This window comes from Lathamus discolor, chromosome 12, assembly GCF_037157495.1.
Source record: "Lathamus discolor isolate bLatDis1 chromosome 12, bLatDis1.hap1, whole genome shotgun sequence".
Classification (NCBI taxonomy): Eukaryota; Metazoa; Chordata; class Aves; order Psittaciformes; family Psittacidae; genus Lathamus; species Lathamus discolor.
In genome coordinates this window covers 5,118,211-5,139,177 of record NC_088895.1, presented here as the reverse complement: position 1 = coordinate 5,139,177, position 20,967 = coordinate 5,118,211, and the positions used below count along the sequence as shown (strand labels likewise).

Here is a 20,967-nt window from a genome sequence, read left to right as displayed (position 1 = left end):
AATGCCTGGACTTCAGATTTTAAATAATTTTCAAATTTGGTTTCTTGATAGAAGATTTGGACAAAGATGTTACAGGACCCCAACATAAAGGGCAGTTTAAAGATACTGTGCCTATTTATTAGTTAATAAATGATGATTCTGTTAACAATTACAATTCTAATTAAAATGTCCTTGAGTATATCTTGGCCTGTAAGGGTCATTAAATACCTGAGTTCCAAGAGAGCTAAGTAGCCTCTCACATGGGAAGGGTCAGCATAGACTCTGTAGCATAATATGGTGAAAGTTGAGTGTTGCACCAACAAGACTGTGAAGGTTACACATTGGAAGAGAGAAGGAGGCTCAGTCTTCATTTGTGTATCTAAAAGACAAATGGGTTTGCCTGTGAGAGCATCTGTTGGAATAGATCATAACCAAGTCTTTGCCTCCCCAGGCATGGTCTGGGAGATGATGTTCTCTTTTACTTTTCTTGCCTCTTCCAGGTCTCCTCCTTGGCAGCACAAGGGTTTATTTTCCAAACGGATGTTTGGTGTGCTGAGTTGAAACTGGAATTTGATGGAAAAGACTGCAATTGAGTTCTCCATGGCGTTTGATGAAAGTAAATGGGTAAAATCGACTTGAGCCTTAAGTCTGCTGGTACTGAGTGATCAGGGTTTCCAGCGCTGATGTGAATTGAAAGGGAAGAGCTTCCCCCCAAAAGAAAAAACCCACCAGAATGATGATTCTTTAAGTGTTAGAGAGTAGTCTGTCAAAAATAGAAAGGGGAAGTCTTATAGGAATTGAGACATTTTACAAGATTAGCAATGTTTCACAATGGGGTAAAATAGAGCCACATTAGAGCTGTGGAGGCTTTTTTGCACATGCCAAGTGTATTTACCAAATCAGACAGAGATGGAGAAGCCATGATATTCCCCAGGGACTATGGTTTTATCTCAGCTAAATACCAGTGTATTTTTCTTGGACCATTCTCAGCTCCCCAACATAACCTTACAGGAAGATACAACTACAAAAGGACAGTTTAGTCTATTAGATCCATTTCTTGAGATATGATACATGAAATAGTATTACTTAGCTATGGGGAATTGTAGTGAGTACAAGTTCAGTCTGCAGTGAAATACAAGTGTGAATCTGCGCAGGTGATTCCCCTTCTCCTAAATCCAGCTGGAAAAGGATTTCGGACAACATCTTTTAGAAAGACAGAAGGCAGATATGGAGCCATGTCTTTTGCTTTTGAAGTGCAAGAAGAACTGTATAATTAAGAGGCTCTTGAGCTAACGGGGCCTAGTTGCACTGTTGCTCTGTTAGAAATTGGGTCTGGTTTTATTTAGCAGCTGTTCACTTTCTGGGCGCTGTGGTTGCTGAGTGGTACAGACTGGATCTCAGAGTTTTTAGCTTGAATGTTTTGTGCAGAGGTGTGCTGCTTTATTCAAGGTATTCTGTTATATTCATTTACAGAAGATCCATGGTGTGGGCAGTGGCAAGATTTAATGATGAAAAAAATAAGATTATAATAAACTGTAACGTAAAATAAGAGTAAATATGAAGGTTATGGCTTTGTATTTAGCTTTTACTTCTCTGAGTAGTCTTATGGAAACAAAATTCCCCAACTTTGCAATCCCGGTGTAGGATTGATACAGTTTTCCCAGTGATTCACCATGTAGGCTGCCTTCGTTTGGTGATCTGCTCTATGTGGTAAGGATGTGAAGACAGGGAAGTTGTGTGAAGCCAATAAGCCGTGTAGAGATTTCACTTTAAAGTGCTCCAGCAGTGAATGTGTTAAATGTTTTCATAAGAGCCTTAAAAAAAAGGCACGTGGTGGATATGCCAGAAAAAGTTTAGTTTACAAAAGAGAGTGAAAAGCTTCTCATGTGTGAGAGAGCAGGAAAGAAGGAGTATGCCGCTTCCTTCTTAGCAGCTTTTATTCTTTAAGCAAATGTAATTCCCAGTGGCAGAGGGCAGAGCCCACTTCAGCGGGACTTCCCTCCAAACCCGCCGGGATCCTCTGCTTCCACCCTGAGCAAACCAGGCGCCTTCACAAAGGAGTAAAAGCCTCCCAGCTGCCTCCAGCGGCATCGGAATAGAGATGTCTACAGGGAAGGTCTGTTGTCTGGTGCTGCTGACCCTGGGGGTGCTGGCTGTGGCTGTTACACTTGTGGTCATCCTGACTCAACCCAGGTGTGGTCCTCAGCAGTACCTGCACGGCGCCGTGGCTGCTGACACTGAGACCTGCTCTGTCATCGGCCGGTATGTGCATGGACCGCTCGGGTTTGCGGGTTATCTGTTGTGTGTGTCGTGGACTTGGACTGACAGGACACTACTAACTATGGGGGTGAACTGGGTTTCTGCCCTGTCCCCACTTCTGGGGCTAAGCAACAGTGCTGCTCTGTGGGTGTTCTCCGTCTGCAGTGGAGCAGCTCAGAGAGCAGATGGAGCTCTGCCTCTGTGATTGTTGCTTATTTTCATTATCCCATGTCACAAAAGTTTGCAGCACTGCAACCACACGGTCTTTTGGAAGGTACAGATATTTACAATATACAAGTACAATGTTGTTTTTAAGTGGGAGAGCAGGAAATGAACTGTTTACTTCATGGTGGTAAGTCTGTCAGATAAGTGGCTTGGGAATAAACTAAGGAAGAAGTGAAAGGAGTGAGTAGAGAGCAGCAGCTGGGAGGATAAGGGGAACTGGGCATCCCACCCTTTAGGGTGTGTAAGGACTATAGGCTGCAGCAGGTATATCTGCTATGACAAAAGACACTGTATTGGAAAGCACAGAGCAGGTTTAATTGGAATTTGGCCAAGACAGTGTAACTACAAAAGACATACTTCCATCTCTTGAAAGGAAATACTTAGGTTTAAAAAAAACTCTAGTTGCACATGCCAGAAGACCTGTAGCAACCTGTAGTGTAGCAATCTCCCTCTCATTTTGTCCCTTATGTTATTAATTACTTCAGTTCTTAAATGCTTTTATGCATGAAAATAGAAGGATGGAACTTCACAAGCTACATGCTGGATGCTCCAGCAACGGATATGTGCTCTGATCTGTGTGCTCTGCCTTGTGGCTGGAGGAGTGAGGTAAGACATGGTGCCATTACACCATGCTTGCCGTGTCGCACGTGTGTTCTTGCAATGATGTGGTGGCACAGCATTTCTGAGTAGTTGGAGAAAAGGTACCGTGGCTGCATATGGGTTTATTTATGCTAAGCCACAGGTTAGTTCTTCAGAGGGCAGAATAAGTATCTTTTAAGTCCGTATTAATGGAAATAGAGGAAAATACATTATTGGATTACCCAAAGAATCTGCTGGGAAAACCACAGCACTTGTTCTGCAGCTATTGGAATTTACTTAAAGTATCGTAGAATCAGCTGGAAGGCACTGAAGTGAGAGTTACAGAAATCTGTGATCAGGAGGACAACTGATAAGCTTTGGCTAGCTGGCTCCTGCTGTTGGGCTGTCATCTGTTTCCTTCTCTTCTCTCTGCAATACCTCAACCATTGCTGTAGCTGTGCCTCCAGCACTTGCTGACAAGGTCCATTTGTGCCCCTGCACTCTGATGGACCACCCGATTTCCTACAAATAGTTTATCAATGATCTCCACAGAATTCTGCCCTTGCTCCAACTTCCCATCACACATTTTTCCCCCATTTCCCCAGCCTGGGACACCTGCACATCACATCCTGATGTATCATGCTCCAAATGTATCAGCTCTCTCCCCCAGCCCTTCCAAGCCCCCTGGATCTCCCCAGCCAACACTATTCACCTTGGTTCTCTATACCACCCAGTGGTTAGCTCTGCTCCCCTATTGCTGCATGCTGTCTGCTGCTTTTCCTGCTATCCTTCACCTCCAGCCATTCCTGGAAACCTGTGTGCTCATTTTCTGCTTGGAATGAACCAAGCTCCTGTGTTGTTCTCCCAGCTTGAGCTATCTGCTCATGTTCTTGCAATAGATCATAATAAAACTGTTAGCTTATGAAAATGTTCCTCTGCAACAGAGCTTGTGGTCAGAAGCTTTGTATGCTTGCCCTTTTCGTTGTCATTAGCATATTTCTCTCTTTGTCCTTACTGGCCCATAGTAGTGGCTGGAGGAAGCTTCCTACATGCTCTGTGCTCCATGTGATCTTGTTAATTTCTCTCAGACATTTCTGTGCTGTTAGATCTGTATGTAGCATTTTAGTTCTTAGCTATTAGCACATGAGAGTCACCACTAAATTAATTCTCAAAGCAATATAAAGAAGTATAAATGAGGAAGTCTAGCATGGCACTTGTACTGGCTGGGTACCACATCACAGCCTCTGCCTTTCAGAGCAATCTGTGCTGCTCAGGGTACTTCTTGCACTGACCTCCTGGGTGACTCTGCAGGGGGAGGGCTTCCTTGAGCCTGATCCAAAGGTCTTGATGGGAGCATCAGGAGCTGAGAAGCATGTAGTGGCCTTCTCTCTAATCTTCACTGAACAAGATTATAGCATCATATAGGAGTTTTGTCACAGTTGTAGCAATAAAATCCACTTTTTCAGAGTAGTCTTAGCCATTAGAGCCTCTTGTCCCCATGAGCTGCCACTTCATTTGCAGTTTAATTCCAGCAGAAAAGCAAGAGCTGGGCAAAGTGAAGCATCCCTTGATGCACAGACCCAGCCTCTTTCTGCCCAGCCACTCAGCAGGTGGGTTTGAAATTACAACAATGCTGTGGACTTCTGTTGTTCAAAAATAATTAAACTCCCAAATCCATGAGTCTTAGGAGAGAGGAAGCAAGATGAAATGATTTATCTTGGGTTTTCCTGTTTCTTACTAAGCACTGGGTCGATCTTTTTCTGCAGTTATGCAGAAATTGACAAATTTTTGTACTGGCTTTTTGGACTTGGAATACTGTAGATTTGAGAAGTTATACAGCAAGCATGAGTGGCGAGATCCCCAATGCACAAGAGCTGGGACCTGTATTGCAGCTCCCGAGTCTCTGCTGAGCCGTTTGCTGCTGCTGCTGTCTTTCTTCTGCCTCATTGCTGCCCCATCCCCAGCTCTGTGACTTCTCCTTCCCACATGTACCCGTCTCCTGTGTTGGTGTTTGAATCTGTGCAGTCACTGCTTCTGGTCTTCTCATCCTACCGTCACACCATTACCCCACTGCTAAACTGCTCAACTTTATGGGCTTTCTTCTGCCCTGATCCTGCTTCACAGCTCTGCCACCTCATTCCTCTCCCTGTTTGAGGCAGGACATGGCCACTCTCCTTGCTCATGGACCAGCCTGGGGAGCACTGAACACCAGGGATAAGAATTTCCTCATTTTTTCTCATGTCCCAAAGCCATGGCTGTTACCAGATGCAGTTTTCTCAAGGAAGCTGTGCTGCAGCTGGGGATTAGAACAGGCTCATTTCCACTATTATTGCTTAGAAATCACGGAAAATGGTTAACCCACTGATGACCACACGTATGCATTAAATTAGAGTGGATTGTTTGAACTGAAGGCAAACTACATCTCTGGGTTTGTACTTGCACACTGCAGAGCCTCCTAACAGATTTTCTAGAGGAGCTTAAATCAAGCAAAATCAGGTAAACCAGCAAATTTTCTCAGTCTAATTTTTTCTGTAATTGCTGAGTGGTTTTAGTGGACACATACAGCCTCCAGCTCTGTGGGAAAGAAATGAGGCTTGGTGGCTTCAGTCTAGCAAAGCTGGAGCCAAATGAAAACCACATGTTGTAACTGAACCTGTGAGCCTGCATGCTGCTGGTGAGAGCAGGAGGCATTGCAGCCAGTCCCTTCAGGCACAGCACAGGGTGATCCAACGGTGCTGGTTCGTCCCTGCTGTCCCCTGCTGACCCTGCAGATGCTCTCTCTGCTGGGACCCTCCAGCCACCTCTTTTATCCTACAAATACTCCCAGATCCCAGGAATCTGCAGGGGATGCTCAGAGTACCTTCACTGCAGGATGGGCATGAACCAAATCACGCTGGTCCGGCATCTACCGTCTAAGCTTAAAGTAGCACCGGATCTCTGACCTACTTACAGATTGTATTCTTTAATTAAAAAATGTTGTTTCTTTTACAAAAAAAAAAAAAAGGCAAAAAAAAAGCAACCCAAACCACATGCTCTGTGAGTTGTCAGCAGCAGCAATGAAATTCCTGGGGCATTACAGGATACAGTGTTGGTTTAAGATGCTGCTGTTTAAGACAGAGTCTTTGAGTGCTCTCCTAATAGAACTTCCAGTTGAACTTCTTGGGAATAACAGAACCCGACCTCTTGCCCAAAGAGCAATCTGGCTTTTAACAAGGGGGATGGTGGTTTGGGAGAAACACCTCAGGGCCCGTGTGTTTCCCTTACTGGTAGTTCAGCTGTGAAGGAAGGGTCAGTAAAAGAACTGTGTGGCCCTATAATTCTTTAGTACAAACAGGAGATGGGGGACAGCCCCTGTTTGGTGCTCTTCTTCTTTAGTTATGCTCAGCTGTCATCTTCAGGTTTGGGTTTTCCAGCTCTGGAAATGGTGCTTGTAAATTCTGGATGGTGTAAGGTTCGAATTTCTGAGGTCTTTATGCAGCTCTGGCTCTCTTCAGGAAGTGAGCCATCTCAAGAACCCTCCAGTGTGTCGGCATGCTTGTTGGCAGGTCCTGTGCTAGAACTGCTCTTAGCCAACTGTGCCCAATATTCAGTGCTGAACAAGGCTGGCTCTTCTGCTGTGAATGGTTTTCCTGCTGGTGATTGGGAATTGAAAGCAATATTGTGCAGTCATCTGGTCCAGACAGGGGCCCTGTGCTGGAAGATAACTTGTCTCTGGGTGAAGTGAAACACTGATGAAGAGGGACTGGAGGCTAAAAGGAGAGTCAGAGCGGTTTTTATCATAAGGATGTGCATTTGGTATGAAAGGCCACCTCAGTATTTTGTCCTCATGTCAAGAAGACATGAGGAGACAGGAGGTGATTGCCCTGGCAGCAAGTAGTACCCAAACCCACCTTTACCTTAGCAGCTTTACCTCCTGGCAATGGAAGAAGCTTTTACCATCAGCCACACAAAAAGCTTTATATTCCCTACCGATACGCTGTTTGAGCTCTGCCGTGCACTGCTCTGCATCTGTTTGTTTTCCACCTGGCAAAAGCAAAAGCCAGCATAGGTCCAGGGAGAGATTTAGGAAAAGTGCTTATTCCCACTGATGGGATTCACTGCAGCGAGGTGCAGCACCAAGGAGCAGCAGCCAAGAATCAAGTTGCCACTGTGCTGGTTACAGAGCAGGAACAATAAAGCCTGTCGCTGGCTTTCCTGCCTTTCTGAGACAGGTACAGTGCCAGTGTTGGGGGCATGACCCCTCTGAAAACAATTGGGTGGATTAACACCCTGGAGTAATCGCTGCTCATCAAGAAGTACTTGCTTTGCCTTGGCCGTGCCAGGCAGGATGTCTCCATCCTGGCAGCGTTGCTGAAGTCCCTCTGCTGGCCGGTGAAAGTCCTCCTCCCCCTCGTTCCTTGCTGCTCTCAGGAAATCTATGTGCCTTTTGCCAATGGCAGTAACTGTTCATGTCTCAGCTCCCTGGAGAGGCTTTGTGCTCTCTCTAGCAGGTAAAGACACCTTTCCTGCTGAGACTTAGACCTCATTTGTCCTGCCTGGTCCCAGTGGGAGCCAGAGACACAGCTACAAACTGGAGTTCACACGGCTTGTGTTATCCTGGCTGTGTCTAACTGGGAGCTTTGGAGGGCGGGAGCATGGAGAAGGTCATGCTCAGAAACTCTCAGGTTTGTATGCTTTGTGCTTGTGCACTACATTTGCAGTAGTTAAAGGTTATTTAGCCCACAGTGTTGCTTTTAGAAACAAAGACTTGGAAACAAAAATATCTCAGCATCATCCAGAAACAGGCCACTTAAGTGTATGAATATTAAACTAATAAATTGGTAACTGTGGCCACCCTTTAGGACATGCTAAGTTAATGCAGTTTCAGTGCAGAGCATTCTGGCTTGGTGCAGATCAGTGGGGGGAGAGGGAAAGACTCATCTTTCAGGGCAGGTAGCCAACCATCAGCAGATGACACAAGAAGGGGTGAGGATCTTCATCAGGGAGTGCTCCTTCAGGCACAAGCATTTCTGGGGACGTGGTGAGCTGTGTATGGCACCCACTTCAGAGGGAATATGGTTGGGAAGTTGAGTGAGAATCATCTGATGCTTTTCAGGCTTTGGGAAATTGTGTCTGACGTTCCATGTTGAGGTCTTCGTACATTGCATTGAAATGAATACTACGTAGTCTTGCAATTTCTTTTGCAAGTTGTTTTTCACTGCAGATTACCTCAGAACCGTGGTTTTCCCAGGCACAAGGCTTTGTACATAGGCCAGGGTCTCTGGGGAGCACTGTCCTGGGCCAGCATGGTGGTCCTTGTGCCCTGTTTCCCCAACTTTCTGACATGCTGTCTGGGCCTTCTGCAGGGTCACTCAGTTCCTTAGGAAGCCCTCGTGTCCTTCCCTTCTATTGTTAACATTTAAAAAGCTGCAGTTTCAGGAAAACACCACCCAGGGACATTCATGTGGTGAGACTCTTACCCCTGCTGCGAGGAGACGGATGGGTGAGCCTGAGCCTCAGTCTCCATTTGCAGAGCTACAGCCGGGGAGCTCGGGAGGCTAAAAGCCATGCAGACACCAAACAGGAAGCGTGGTCATGTCCCACTTGTCCATTTCCTTACAGGCAATGGTTCCAAAGGCACTCAGAGAAACAAAGGAAAGCCACAATCAGTGTGCCTGCTGGCAGCATCCTGTTCCCCGCCCCAGCAGGTCCCAGCAGCATCAATGGATGTAAAATAAACAGCAGTCCCTATGTGCATGCTGTGTTCCATCACAGCTGCTGGGAGCAGCTGCACTGCAATTAATGAACTATTCCACTTTTCCTTCTGGCTGTGCATTATCTAAGTAATATCCCAATTCAGTCAGAAACCTTCCTAGCAAATGCCAGTGCTGGCTATGGGCAGGCTGTGCAAGGAAACCCCACCCCAGCTCATTTCCACAGCAAGGAAATGATTCCATGTCCTTCCACTGCAAGGAAATGATTCAGGTGTGCTTGAGGGCAGTATTTGCTAAGACATGTTTCTCCACCAGAAGCTCATGAGGCTGCCTTAATGGCAGTTTATTCTTTGATATCCCTGTGCCTAGGTAGAAAGAGTTGAGGTTTGCTTTTCTTACTTGGTTTTTTGGTGCTTCTTTGTTTTGGCTTTGGGGATACAGGGAGGGAGTGGGATATTTGTGCTAATATCATGTAAGTCCAGGAAGGCACATTGTAGGAGCAGTGAAGTGAGGCCTGAATTTTGTGCTAATTCACATGTAAAGTCTCAGGAGTTTGCTTCTCACATGGACCCATCGTTCCTGCTTCAGTGGCCCTGTCCTGTTGACCAGCATAGTCCTTTTTATTGGGAACAGTAGCTGGAGAGCTAGAAACCGGTTGGTTGGGTCCCAGCATGTGGAAAGCTGTCTCCTCTGCTGAGAGTGTTCTCCTCCATGCCTGGGAGCTCCTTGCTGTCTCTTTTTGACAGCAGCATTGGTGAGTGGCTGCAGCTCGCTCCCATTACTCTTTGCCCGGAGGAAGACCAGCCTCACACAGGGCTGGCCCCTACCTGCTCTTTAGCCCTGCAGACTCCCCCTTCTTTTCCACTAATTTGGATTTCTCACTCCCACAGAGGAAGGTGCCTTCCCGTGCTCTCACCCCCCCACTGCTGCCAGTAGCTTTCTCCAGCTGCTAGTTACTCTTGTCAAGCAGGGGCTGCTGTTCAGCTGCCCCAGGGAGACATTTTCCTGTGGCTCCTCCATTCTGGCATGCCTGGATTTTAATACTGCCCTTTTTCCCTCTTTTTACCACAGGGACATCCTCAAAAGCGGAGGCTCAGCTGTGGATGCTGCCATCGCTGCCTTGATCTGCACCTCAGTGATGAACCCTCAGAGTTCAGGCCTGGGTGGTGGGGTTGTATTTACCATCTATAATGCCAGCAAAGGTATGGGCCAGCCCTGTCTCCCTTGCAGACACGCAGCTGCCGTGGAAAAGTCAGAATCCTTCATGTTCTCTCAGAGCAAAGTTTTGAAGATAAAAGCTGCATTCTCTGATCACAAACTTTTCTGAACCCAAACATCCATTACAGGGAGAGCATCTTCTTTCTGCAGCAAGAACATGGCAGGGGGGCAAGGAGCTTTGGATGTAAAATGAACTGACTTTGCCTCGCCTTCCCCCACAAAGCAATCCTAAATTATATTTCAAAGTCATATAGCTGACAGTGCAGCAAGGTGTGAGTGGTGCTGAGCTGCTGCTGCAGTTCCATGGAGGCAGGTGGGAACAGGGTGAGGTGTGTGCAGCGATGCGGGGGGGTTGAGGGCTCAGTTGAGCCCTTGGGCTGGGACTTCAGGGCCCATCCTGAACCAGCAGCTCAGGCAGCTGCACCTCATCCCGCCCTCGCTGGTGGAAGTAGGACTCCCCAAAGCATTGGTGAGACTTTCTGTCCCAAGAGATCCATTCTCATTTCAGAAATCTCAGTCTAGCAATGGTCAGGGCCTGCTGGGAGCCTTTCTGTGCTTGGCTTAACTCCTAGTGTTGTGACCTTGCATCTATGTTTTTAATGTTGGAGGTTTTTAATTGTCTTGGCTCCCCAAATTCCCCGAAGCTTATTGATCTAAACAGTAAAATCAACAACGGACACAGTAACAATGTTGTGGTTTTAAAAGAACTGCCAAGAAGCCTCACAGAGTCACGGGTCTGGACGTGCTTGTGTGGCTCTTATGCAATAGCATCATTTGGCAGAACACCTGTACTGTTTTTTTTCCTTTTCGGCCCCTACCAACAGTCGTTTTCTGCTACCTGTACTGTCCTGCTGCACAGAGCTGCACAGGGACATGCACAGCTCAGGTGCTTGGTAAGCTAGGTAGCTCTGTGGGCTCCTGCAGCACAGCTGCCTCTGTGCACTGTGGTAGAAAAAGATAAATACAAGGCAGAGAAAGAGGTGAAATAACACCTGAAATACAAGGGGCATTGGGATTTTTTTCTGTTCAAGCTTCCTGATACATAGAGGATCTTTGGGTATCTCCATTCTGCTTATAAACATGATGGATGTACCTCACCATCCCTTGCAAAATGGCCCAATAACAAGCATAAGGCTCACGTCATGTCTCTGACATGTCCCACATGTAGAGGAAGTCAGGAACCTGCAAATCAGATGTGAAGCAGCGCATCCCAACCCATGTCCGAGGCCCAAGAGCTCTGAGGGGACCTTAAGTGGCTGGAGACGTGCTCTGGCCTTGTCCCTGTACCTTTGTTGCCTCCAGGCAGGCACTGCTGTACTGTAACTAAAATCATGGGTGCAGATGATTGTGTGCTGACCGCAGCCTGTCCCTGCAGTGTGCATGGCCCATTGGCAAAGGGCTCCAGAGCAGTTCAGCCCCATGCGCTCTGGCCTTGTGGCCTGTGCCGTGCCCACAGCTTGCTGAAAGGTGATGTTCACCCGCTCCAGGAGGACAATGTTTGTATTTCCCCCCTTTCCTTCCTAGGAACAGTCGAGGTGATCAACGCCCGTGAGACGGTCCCGCGAGTGTTTCCGCGCAACTTATTGTCCGGCTGTGCTGCTGGTTTCCCTATTGGTAAGGACACAGAGTGGGCCGTGAGGGCTGTGTCACGGGTGGACGGAGCTAGGGTGGGCGGACCTAGGACCTTGCTGACCCCATGTGAAGTTCTGTTTAATTGATTGTTCACGTCCTGGGTCTTCCTTCCTTACTTTTGCAAAAGTAAGAAAAATGCAGGTCTGTAAAATGCCTGTTACGTAGCATTGGCAACCTGACCAGCAGGGAGCGTGGGGAGCACAACAGGAGGAGAAAAGGGAACGTAACATTATAACTTCATAGGAAGTCTGCATTTGAAGACCAGATTTCCCAAAGCACTCATTTCCCAGCAGTTCCTATGGAGAAAAATATGTCAATAGCATCTCTGGCTTTCTGGAAATGAAGGAAAAAAAATCAATCTAGTGTGGCTGCCCGTGTGCTCACACTGGGGAAGCAACCTGGCAGCATCAGGAGTGGAACTGCTGGGCTCTAGCTTAGCTCAGCTACCTCTTTAACACCTTACTCCCATCCCAGGATGCTCCACATCCATCTGCTGTTACTGGTTTGGCAGCAGGCACTCACTTGAGCAGCACATCTTGGATCTCTCCTCATTTCCTGCTGCGTTCATTCTCCTTCCTTAGCACATTTTCTTCCAGGGTGTGCCCTAGCTGCTGGAGGAGATGTTCTTCTCTTTGAAAGAAGAAAAGGACGCAGGAACAGCTCTGGTTGGAAGGGACAGTTGGAGGTCTCTGCTCCATCTCCTGCTCAAGGCAGGGGGATGTCAGAGCTGGCTCAGGCTGCTCAGGGCCTTGTTCTGTCGCATTTTTTAGCTTTTTCCAAGGATGGACAATTTAACAGCTTCACTTGTTCTAGTGTTTGAGCAGGCTCCATGTAGTGCTGTTTCTTTTATGTCCAGTTCCCATTTCTCTTGCTGCAACATTGTGCTTTCACTGTGCTCCTTTGAGTCTGGCTCTGGCTTCTCTATACCCCTTGTATTAGGAGGCGGAAGAATGTATGAACAGAAAAAGATAGTGAATAAACCAAGCCTGCTTTTAGAAGTCTCAATTGCCTTTACAAATCCACACTTCCCTTGGAGTGCTTTCAGGGAGGTGAAACCTCAGGGCTGTTACTGTGTGACACTTGGTCTGCTTTCAGGTCCCAGCTGGATTGCTGTACCAGGAGAAGTTCGGGGGTATGAAGCAGCCCATAAGCGATATGGCCGCTTACCATGGAAAGCCCTGTTTGAACCAACCATCAAGGTCCTTTCAGAGCCGCTTGTCATTTCCCCAGTTATGGAGAAGTTTATTCATCACCCGGCCTTTGCCAGTCCAGGAAAAAGCCTGTGGTAAGACCCACAAATGAAATTGCAATGTGAGGACCACTGTTCCCTCAGCATCAGACCCTTCCTCTGGCATGCTGACTTGGAGCACAGGCTGCTGCTTGGTGAATGCTTGCTATGGGGAGGGAGGGAACAGAACTGGGTTTTTAAAAGACAACATCACTGGGTAGGAGAAAGGGATGGGTGCTGAGGACAGAGTAAGCATGTGCTGAAAACTGATGGATGTTTTTCTTTAACAGCCCACTACTTTGTGATGGTCAGAGGTTTTTGAAGCGTGGAGAGACCTTCAGGTGGCCAGCGCTGCAGCAAACACTGAGGGTTGTAGCGGAAAACGGAGCTACAGCATTTTATGAGGGACAGATAGGAAAGGCCCTGGTGGAGGACATTAGGAAAGCTGGTAGGTACCAGATGTACTAGCAGACAAGCATTTTCCCAGCAGCTGGCTAACAATGAGGCAGTATGAGGGGAGAGCCAACATGTGCCATTCACTTGCCACTTGGGATGGTAGCTGGCATGGGAAGGGGCCAACTTTCCCCAGTTCTTATAACTCGGGCATAGAAGCAGGACTAAAAGCTGGTGCTCTGGCATTCACCCACAGTGCTCATGCACTAGCCTGTCCAACTTAGGCTTTGTGATGTCCTGGAATTTGGTGGTAGGTGAGGACACACGAAGACATTGGTGTGCTTGGTGGAAGATATTTTGGAGCATGGTTCTTTAGAAGCTTTACCAAGGCTCTGGTGTAACCAGCCCATAGTAGGTAGATGGTAGAAGATAATGTGCTAATGCCAGCTACCCATCTGGTTTTCTGTTGAAGGGTCCAACATGTCACTGGAGGACCTTAAGGCATACAAAGCAGAGGTGTCCTCAGCTCTGAACATTACCCTGAACAACCACACCACAGTGTTTTCTCCTGGACCACCCATGGGAGGTGCTGTGCTCATGTTCATCCTCAAGATACTGGAAGGTAAAGTCCTAAGGGAAAGAGAATAAAAAAGGGTTTGCAAAGTGTTGCTCTAGAGCAGTAGCAAAGTCCTGGGCAGAAATGGAGCTGGTGAGTGATAATGGGTGCCAAAACAGCAGCGTGACCATGCTGTACAGTGGGATGGTGACCTGGCTCATTTTTACTGTGTATCAGCATCACCACAGCTGCTGCAAAGGCCAGAGGATGCCCAATTTTTCCAAGGCTTCAAGGATTAAGTCACAGCAGAAATTAGTATTGGGTTGCCTCTGTATCCAGATCCTGCTAAAGCACAGGGAAAACTTGATAAGACCTGGGATGGCAAAAGGAGGTGCCTTTCAGTTTTGTTCTTAGACTTCGTAAAAAAAACTATTGCCTTGAAGCTAACAAAATTATTCCTCCTGCTCTATAGAGTATAAGCTCCATGAAGCATCACTGGCAGCCCCCGAGGAGAGGGGAGAAACCTACCATCGCATCGCAGAGGCCCTGAAGTTCGGCAATATGCTAAAATCCAGCATGCGTGACCCAGCCTTTTCTGAAGCTCAGGTAAGCTGGCACGGTACAAAGGGGCAGCGACAGACACCCGCAGCACTGACAGCTTCTACACTGCTGCTTGACAGAGAAGGAGCAGGGAAATCCCATTTCCTGGTTTTCTTTTTTAAAACCTGCATCATCACCAACTCATTTTAGCCTGTGTGCTTAGGCTTCAGGCAGGCTGCCTATCCTGCCTGTCAACACACAGTACCGAGCAATGTGCTAACTGTCCTGCTTTGCAGCCACAGAAGGAAAGAAACTACTCAGAACTGCTAGTCAAGAGCACTGCAGCTCAGTTGACAAAGGCAGAGGCAGGATTAGGCCATTCACTCTGTCTGCAGTTTCTGTTCAGCCATAGGCTGGTGCTCACTTGCCTGATGAGGGATGTGCACATGCTCTTGCCAGTGTTGATGTGCCTCAGTACTGAGCTTGCTTTGTTTTCTGTGTTGAGAGTGGCCTGGGGATTCAGGCCAGGGCTGAATACTTCAGGTCCCCAGGCTCTGACTATTGGGGCTGAATGCCCCAGACTTTCCTATGCCTAAAGACCTAAAGACCCTATGCCTGTCCTTTGGTGACTCAAGCTATGTGTCTTTGCTGTCATTGCAGGAGACTGTGGGGCCCATGCTGTCTGATGAGCTTGCTGAGCTTGCCAGACACCGAATAGATGCCCGTGGTGACCACCCACTTACCCATTACAACTTGTTGGAGTCCATCTACAGCGACAGATACAAAAGCAAGGGCACAAGTCACGTCTCTGTGCTTGCCGCAGATGGCAGTGCTGTGTCTGCCACCAGCACCATCAACTACCCGTGAGTAGCCAGGGGGCTGGTAATTGTGTCATAGGCCGCTTCTCAGGTTCACAGGGTACCTGCAAGAGCTGTTTACCAGAAATGCAAAGCCCTTGGGCTTCGCTGGTGTGGGCAGCCTTCACTTGTGAACAGCTTTTTCATATGACAGGAAAGGTCTTTGAGAATCACCTCAATGCTGTAACAACTTGCTGAGCTCTGCGGAGTTTCTGTGGGTTGGGCAAATCCCCATGTGCACTGGTGACAGGGAGCTCATCTCTGGCACCAGCACAGCAGCACCTTTTGGACACCCCATCTCGGGCAATTTTGGGATGGGAAGAGACAGTGATAATCCACAGGGCACCTTGGGTCAGTTAATGTCATCCACAACAGCAGAGCACTGGACACTGAAAGGCTTCATCTTTCCCCTGCAGGTTTGGCTCTTTTGTGTATTCTAACCAAACTGGGATCATTCTAAACAATGAACTTGCTGATTTCTGCATAGCAAACAGAAGCATTAAACCAGGTGAGTATTAACACCCCCAATATAAAACACAGGGCAGGAGATGGATGTGCAGGCTGTGTATCTCCCGGGTCTGCCAAGAGAGAGAACATCAACACTGATGGCAGGATTGCTGCTCACGGTTCCTCAGCTGAGTTGAATATGCTGCAGCAAGACCTGAATACTTGTGGTCTTGTCGAATACATACCAAGAGATGCTGCCTATTTAGCCTATGCCATTAAGGTCCAGTTTCTGAGAGATGGGGTGTGGGCACGAGTATGCTCGTTTCTCTGAAAGACTTGAGCTTGAGGAATGAGCAGCAGCTCATTTCCTTGGGAAATGCGAGAAGAGTGGGGCAGCTAAACTTGTGCATCTCTTCAATCCCCTTAAGAGCTACATTGGAGGAATAATACTCTGCTTCTGCTCTAGGAGAGAAGCCTCCCTCAGCAATGGTGCCTTCCATTCTCATCTCCAAGACAGGAGACATGCTGGTGATTGGAGGAGCAGGTGGAGCCTGGATTGTCAGTGCTACTAGTATGGTGAGTGCATAAGGGGAGCACAACCTGTCCTGAACAAAAGGAATTACTTTGCTGCTGAAGTCTAACAAACCTCTTGTTCAGAAATCAAGAAAACACAGGTAAGGCCACAAGAGGAAAAAGTGGTTTTAGTTCAGCTTTCTTAACCTGGAGGTAAGCAGGGGGAAGGAGTCCATGCTAGGACCTGAGCTGAATACAGAAAGAACAATTGTCAGTATAAAGATGTAAGATCCATCAGCAGATAATGAATTCAAGGACAGCACTTTGGCTCAGGGAAAGCATTCTGGGAAATATCATTATGTGCTCTGTTATTATTCTAGCAGGACTTGGGGTTGAGTGCTGATTGAGTCCTGGTTCAGTGCAGCTCCTCTTACAGCCCAGGTTTGCCCCATCCTGCAGGCAGGCTTTACTATAGAGCTGCTCTGGCCTAACACCAGTGCAGAAGCTGGCAGAATGTGACCCAGGTTTTTATTCACCATCCATAGTTAGGGTGGCATTTGTTTCCTTGCAGGCAATTATAAACAAGCTGTGGTTTGGCTATGACCTGGAACATGCTATTTCAGCTCCCATCATGCATACTGAAGGTGACAGCATCCTGTTTGAGGACCACTTCAGTGAGGTGAGTGGCCTCGCTTGGATCTTCTTCTCCTTTTGGTAAGAAGGACACTGCTTCTGTAACTCTCCTGAAAAATCCTGGTTGCTTAAATCTCACTTTTTCACCCTGACCCCAGGTACATTCTTCATTTTCACACCTGGCAATGCTAAGACCTCAGGCTTCTGCCCCATTCACTCCATTTCCTCTTCTCTCCCCCTTACAGGAGGTTAGAAGCAGTCTGCTGAGAAGAGGACATAAGGAAAAGAAATTTAAGTTTGCAATGAATGTTGTGCAGGGAATTTCCAAGGAAGGAAAATGCATCTCCGCTTACTCTGATAAAAGGAAGCTGGGGAAGTCCGCTGGATATTAGCATGAAACGCCATCACAGCTCACAAAACTACAGGAGATATCCAGATTCAGAACGTACTTTGGCTCGGACATGCCAGTATTGCCTGTTCCCATCAAGATGCTTCCAAGAGCATGGGTAAAACTTGTGCTTAAAGCCAATTCCAGAGAATGCAAGTCACCCTCAGGCAATACAACAGGTCAGCCAGCCTTGTTTAGAGCTACACCCTCCCTCACTTATCTGATACATGGAAAAACTTATTTCTTGAGCATGTCAGCTATTCAGAGTAAGATAATACAAAACGGGAAAGGAAAACTGGTCCAAGCCCCACTGAGAACACTGTGATGGCCCAGATGTATCTTCCATTCCTGCTGGAGAGTCCCAGTTAAGGGTAGAATTGGTTTCTTTCAGGCTCTTGCCACAATAAGCTAATTATTATTATTGTGACTCAGCAATGTAAGTAGCTATTCTGGTTATGAGGATTAGAAGCAGTGTCTGTAGGGTCTGAACTGTAAAATCGTTACGTAAGCGTCCAGGCTTAGAGGGTAGGTTTGGAAAGGGGAGAGTAAAACCCCACACTCCTCCTCTTTGGTTCCCTACCCAAAGAAGCCCAATTTTTCCCAAAGGAGGCAGATGAAATTGGCTCACCATAGCTCACATCTGCTGTCCTACTACACTCTTGCTTCAGAGTAACTGTGCCAAAGCATCCTTCAACCCTGCACACTGGTGACTTTGAGAATAAGCCTCCTATTGGACAAGGTGTGTTCCCTGGTCCTGGGGTGGACAAGCTTCAGCTCAGCTCCCCTGGGGCACCTCTCCCTGTGGCAAGAGGAGTCCCAGATCATGCCAGTCCTCCCTCCACATGCCAGCAGAAGATAAATCATTTGGGAAGGCAGGTGAGGCCTGCAGTGGAAGAGCTGTTACTTTGGGGAGCTTTAGAACTTTCGTCAACATGCAAAGAATATGTGCCCAGAAGCCTTGTTTGTAGCCCTGAGCTCAGCCTGGCCAGGCAAACACCAGGGCTTGCTGAGAAGTGATGCGGCACTACCAAGCATTACCAGAATGCTTTTCTCCTGTAGTCTAAGGACATGCTCCAACTCCCTGTTACCACAGCTAGTCTCTAGGCAGAACTTGCACACTGTCTTAAAAGAACAACTACAAAGAGAGGAATCCTCTGGAGGAGAGAACAGAATTCATGTGGCTGGACACAAAAGGTCTTTTGCAGTTATTTCATAACTTTACCTTGCTCAAAATGGCCAAGAATCAAACATTGAAGAAACCCGAAAAAAACCAAAAAACCAACCTCCCCAGAGCTTTTCTCAAATACCAGGGACAATTCCCATGACTCCCAACAACTCCATCTTCTGAAAGCTGATGAGCTGTACTTCCCTATGGGCACAGACAATATTGTATGTGTTTCTGAAATTGAAGCCAAATCAGAGCAAGGCAGTAGCAGAGGCCTCCCCTATGTGTTTTAGTTCTTATCTCACACACAGCCCATGATATTCCTAGTACCCAAACAAACAAAATTCCTCTGTAAACACCATAACAAGTACTTGTGCACATACTATTAAAAACCAAACAAAGCCACACACAAACCCACTTGCAAACAAGGCCAGATAGGTTTGAAGTCTATGTTCTTACCCACAAAGTCTGTCCAACAAAGCCATTGACTTGTTGGAATCTCAGCCTTCACTTGCTCTTTAATGATGTGCTGAGTCAAGCTGACTAGAGCCAGACACATGTTTTCCTTCGGAAGTTGTACACGAAGGACTATAGCATGACTGCAGCTTGTATAAGAAGGGATTCCGATGTATGAGCTTAATGAGAGGCAATTCTGAGCTGCCAGATCATAACCGCAAGCACTTCATCATGCATCTGAAATCTGAAATTTGTTATGTGGAGAGCCAGCTCCATGCACTGCCCCATCCTTCCTCGTCCTAGTGGAATATGTCTTAAATCCCTAGTTCAGGAAGGACTACTGGTTTCTCCATTAGTGGTGCTCATTCAAGCAGAAGTGGCACAGCACCCTGTTAGTAAACATTAAAATGTGTCTGAATGTGAATAAGGCCAGGGAATCAGCCTAAAGTTTGCACGGGGGGCAGTTTACGTTCATTTGAAAGGGATTCCTTTGGGGGGTTTTGACAGTCATATTCAATCTACATAATTTGCTATTGTCATTAACTCCCTCCTTCACTTCAGCTACCAGTTTCTGGGTACATTGGTTCTAGTGTCGGAAATAACCCCCTATGGGGTGCACTTATTGGTACCAGACCCCATCTGCAGTTCACATTTCAGGACCACACAGATTAACTAGACCAGATGCTGGCTTTAGCTAGATATGAAGTTATATCTGGCCAGCCCAACTGAGCTAGAGTTTACAAAAACCAATTGAGAATGGCACTGGCTGCAGACAGGCAGAGTGGTTCTCCCTTCCCTTTTAAGCTTTGGGCAGCCTTAGGCCATGCTCCATCATGTCTGGGTAGCAGAAAAAAACAAGTCACCAGGTAACTAAGCCTCCAATTACATTCACATCTGATTACTTCTGTAATCCAGCCCATCACCTTGCCAGTGCAGCAATATCACAGCTGCTTCCCACCAAGAAAGTGTGGGAATATTATCTGTAGTCCAGAGCTCACTGCGATTTAACAACTTTGCTACTAACACTGAAACTGAGCCAATTAAGCAGTTTTTTAAACCCACCAGAGCTTTAATTTGCAATATGGAAAGGAATGAGAGTGCAGATCTCCCACTGCAGCAGTCCTGTAGTCCTCACTAGCAAACATCTGGTGAAGCTGAGGAACTGCACCTCCCCTAGGATCTCTGCTCTCATTCTGCCACGTCCTCACTGCTGCTGAGATCTGCTTGAGTCAGGAGCCTCTGACTCTGGTCTCTCCCCATTCATGCTCATGCCAACAGGAGAGAATTATTTTTGTACTTAGCTTACACAGATTGTTAAAGCATCGCTGTACAGAAGCCGCTCTGTTTTCTGGTGAAGTCTTTAAATTATATTTTTAATAAAGTGTTTTAAACCAGTCTGGAAATTTGTCCTTAAACTGCTGCCTACCATGACACCCAAGCAGAGGACTGCTTTTGAGAGAGGACTGTGATGCAGGTGTTTCCAGAACTAACACTTGTTCATTCTGGAAACTCAGTGTGCTCAGCTCAGTGATAAAGGGATACAGGTTTGTCCCCAGACCACTCTCATTCTTAAAGGAACACAATGACTTTGGGTCATTACTGCATCTAACACACTGTCATCAGTAGCAGCTTAGGAAAAACGAGCACAGAGCACATCCTGGGCAACCTGTGGTAAAAGCCTCTCATTTAGTGGAAGTGATAGAAGCAAATATACCTGTTAAAGTTATGACTCTTTAAGCATGATATAGTTTATTCCTTGAAAGTAGACTCTCCTCAATTCCAGAAACTGTTGGGAAAGAGAGGCCTGATTCCTAAAATCTCAGCCTTTCATTTTCTCTGCGGTGCATTCTGTATTTTAAGGTTTTTCCAAACTGAGGGGAAGTTTCAACAAGCCAAACAACTGAGTTCAGTTACTGCTATTTATAAACATCCCTAGAGCTTGACAAGATGCTGGAATAGTTGGCTTTTTTTTTTTAGGCTGAGTATTAGTCCATGCTGGTAGGTGAACACCAAAACCTCCTCATGCATAGTTACAAACACTCTTAGCTGTTCCAGATCAGATACAGATTTCTGGGAGGTCATTCACTGTCTCATTAACGGTAACTTACCTTCTAACAAGAGTAGCTGCAGGGTGCCCTTTTCTAGAGGTTTCATTTCCTCAGACTGGTATTTCAAGCCTGCAGTTTGATGTGGTAAGAAGCAAACT

The 20,967-nt window shown here is 46.9% G+C and overlaps 1 protein-coding gene across 1 annotated transcript; it reads left to right on the top strand.

Moving 5' to 3' along the window:
- The first annotated feature begins 1,829 nt into the window (after positions 1–1,829).
- Positions 1,830–20,155, top strand: GGT5 (gamma-glutamyltransferase 5). Its single transcript, XM_065692906.1, has 12 exons — positions 1,830–2,241; positions 9,807–9,937; positions 11,478–11,567; positions 12,681–12,870; positions 13,104–13,261; positions 13,679–13,828; positions 14,235–14,368; positions 14,963–15,165; positions 15,576–15,667; positions 16,073–16,182; positions 16,691–16,798; positions 16,998–20,155. The coding sequence occupies exons 1-12, from the start codon at positions 2,081–2,083 to the stop codon at positions 17,142–17,144; spliced, it is 1,674 nt and encodes a 557-aa protein (XP_065548978.1). The 5' UTR covers positions 1,830–2,080; the 3' UTR covers positions 17,145–20,155.
- Positions 20,156–20,967: the final 812 nt, after the last annotated feature.

What these genes read in the sequence shown, in the direction of transcription:
- GGT5 (XM_065692906.1), top strand. Translation starts at nt 2,081, where the DNA reads ATGTCTACAGGGAAGGTCTGTTGTCTGGTGCTGCTGACCCTGGGGGTG. An exon ending in TTGTCAGTGCTACTAGTATG is followed by an intron (nt 16,183 to 16,690) that starts GTGAGTGCATAA and finishes GTTTCCTTGCAG; the next exon opens with GCAATTATAAACAAGCTGTG. An exon ending in TTGAGGACCACTTCAGTGAG is followed by an intron (nt 16,799 to 16,997) that starts GTGAGTGGCCTC and finishes TCCCCCTTACAG; the next exon opens with GAGGTTAGAAGCAGTCTGCT.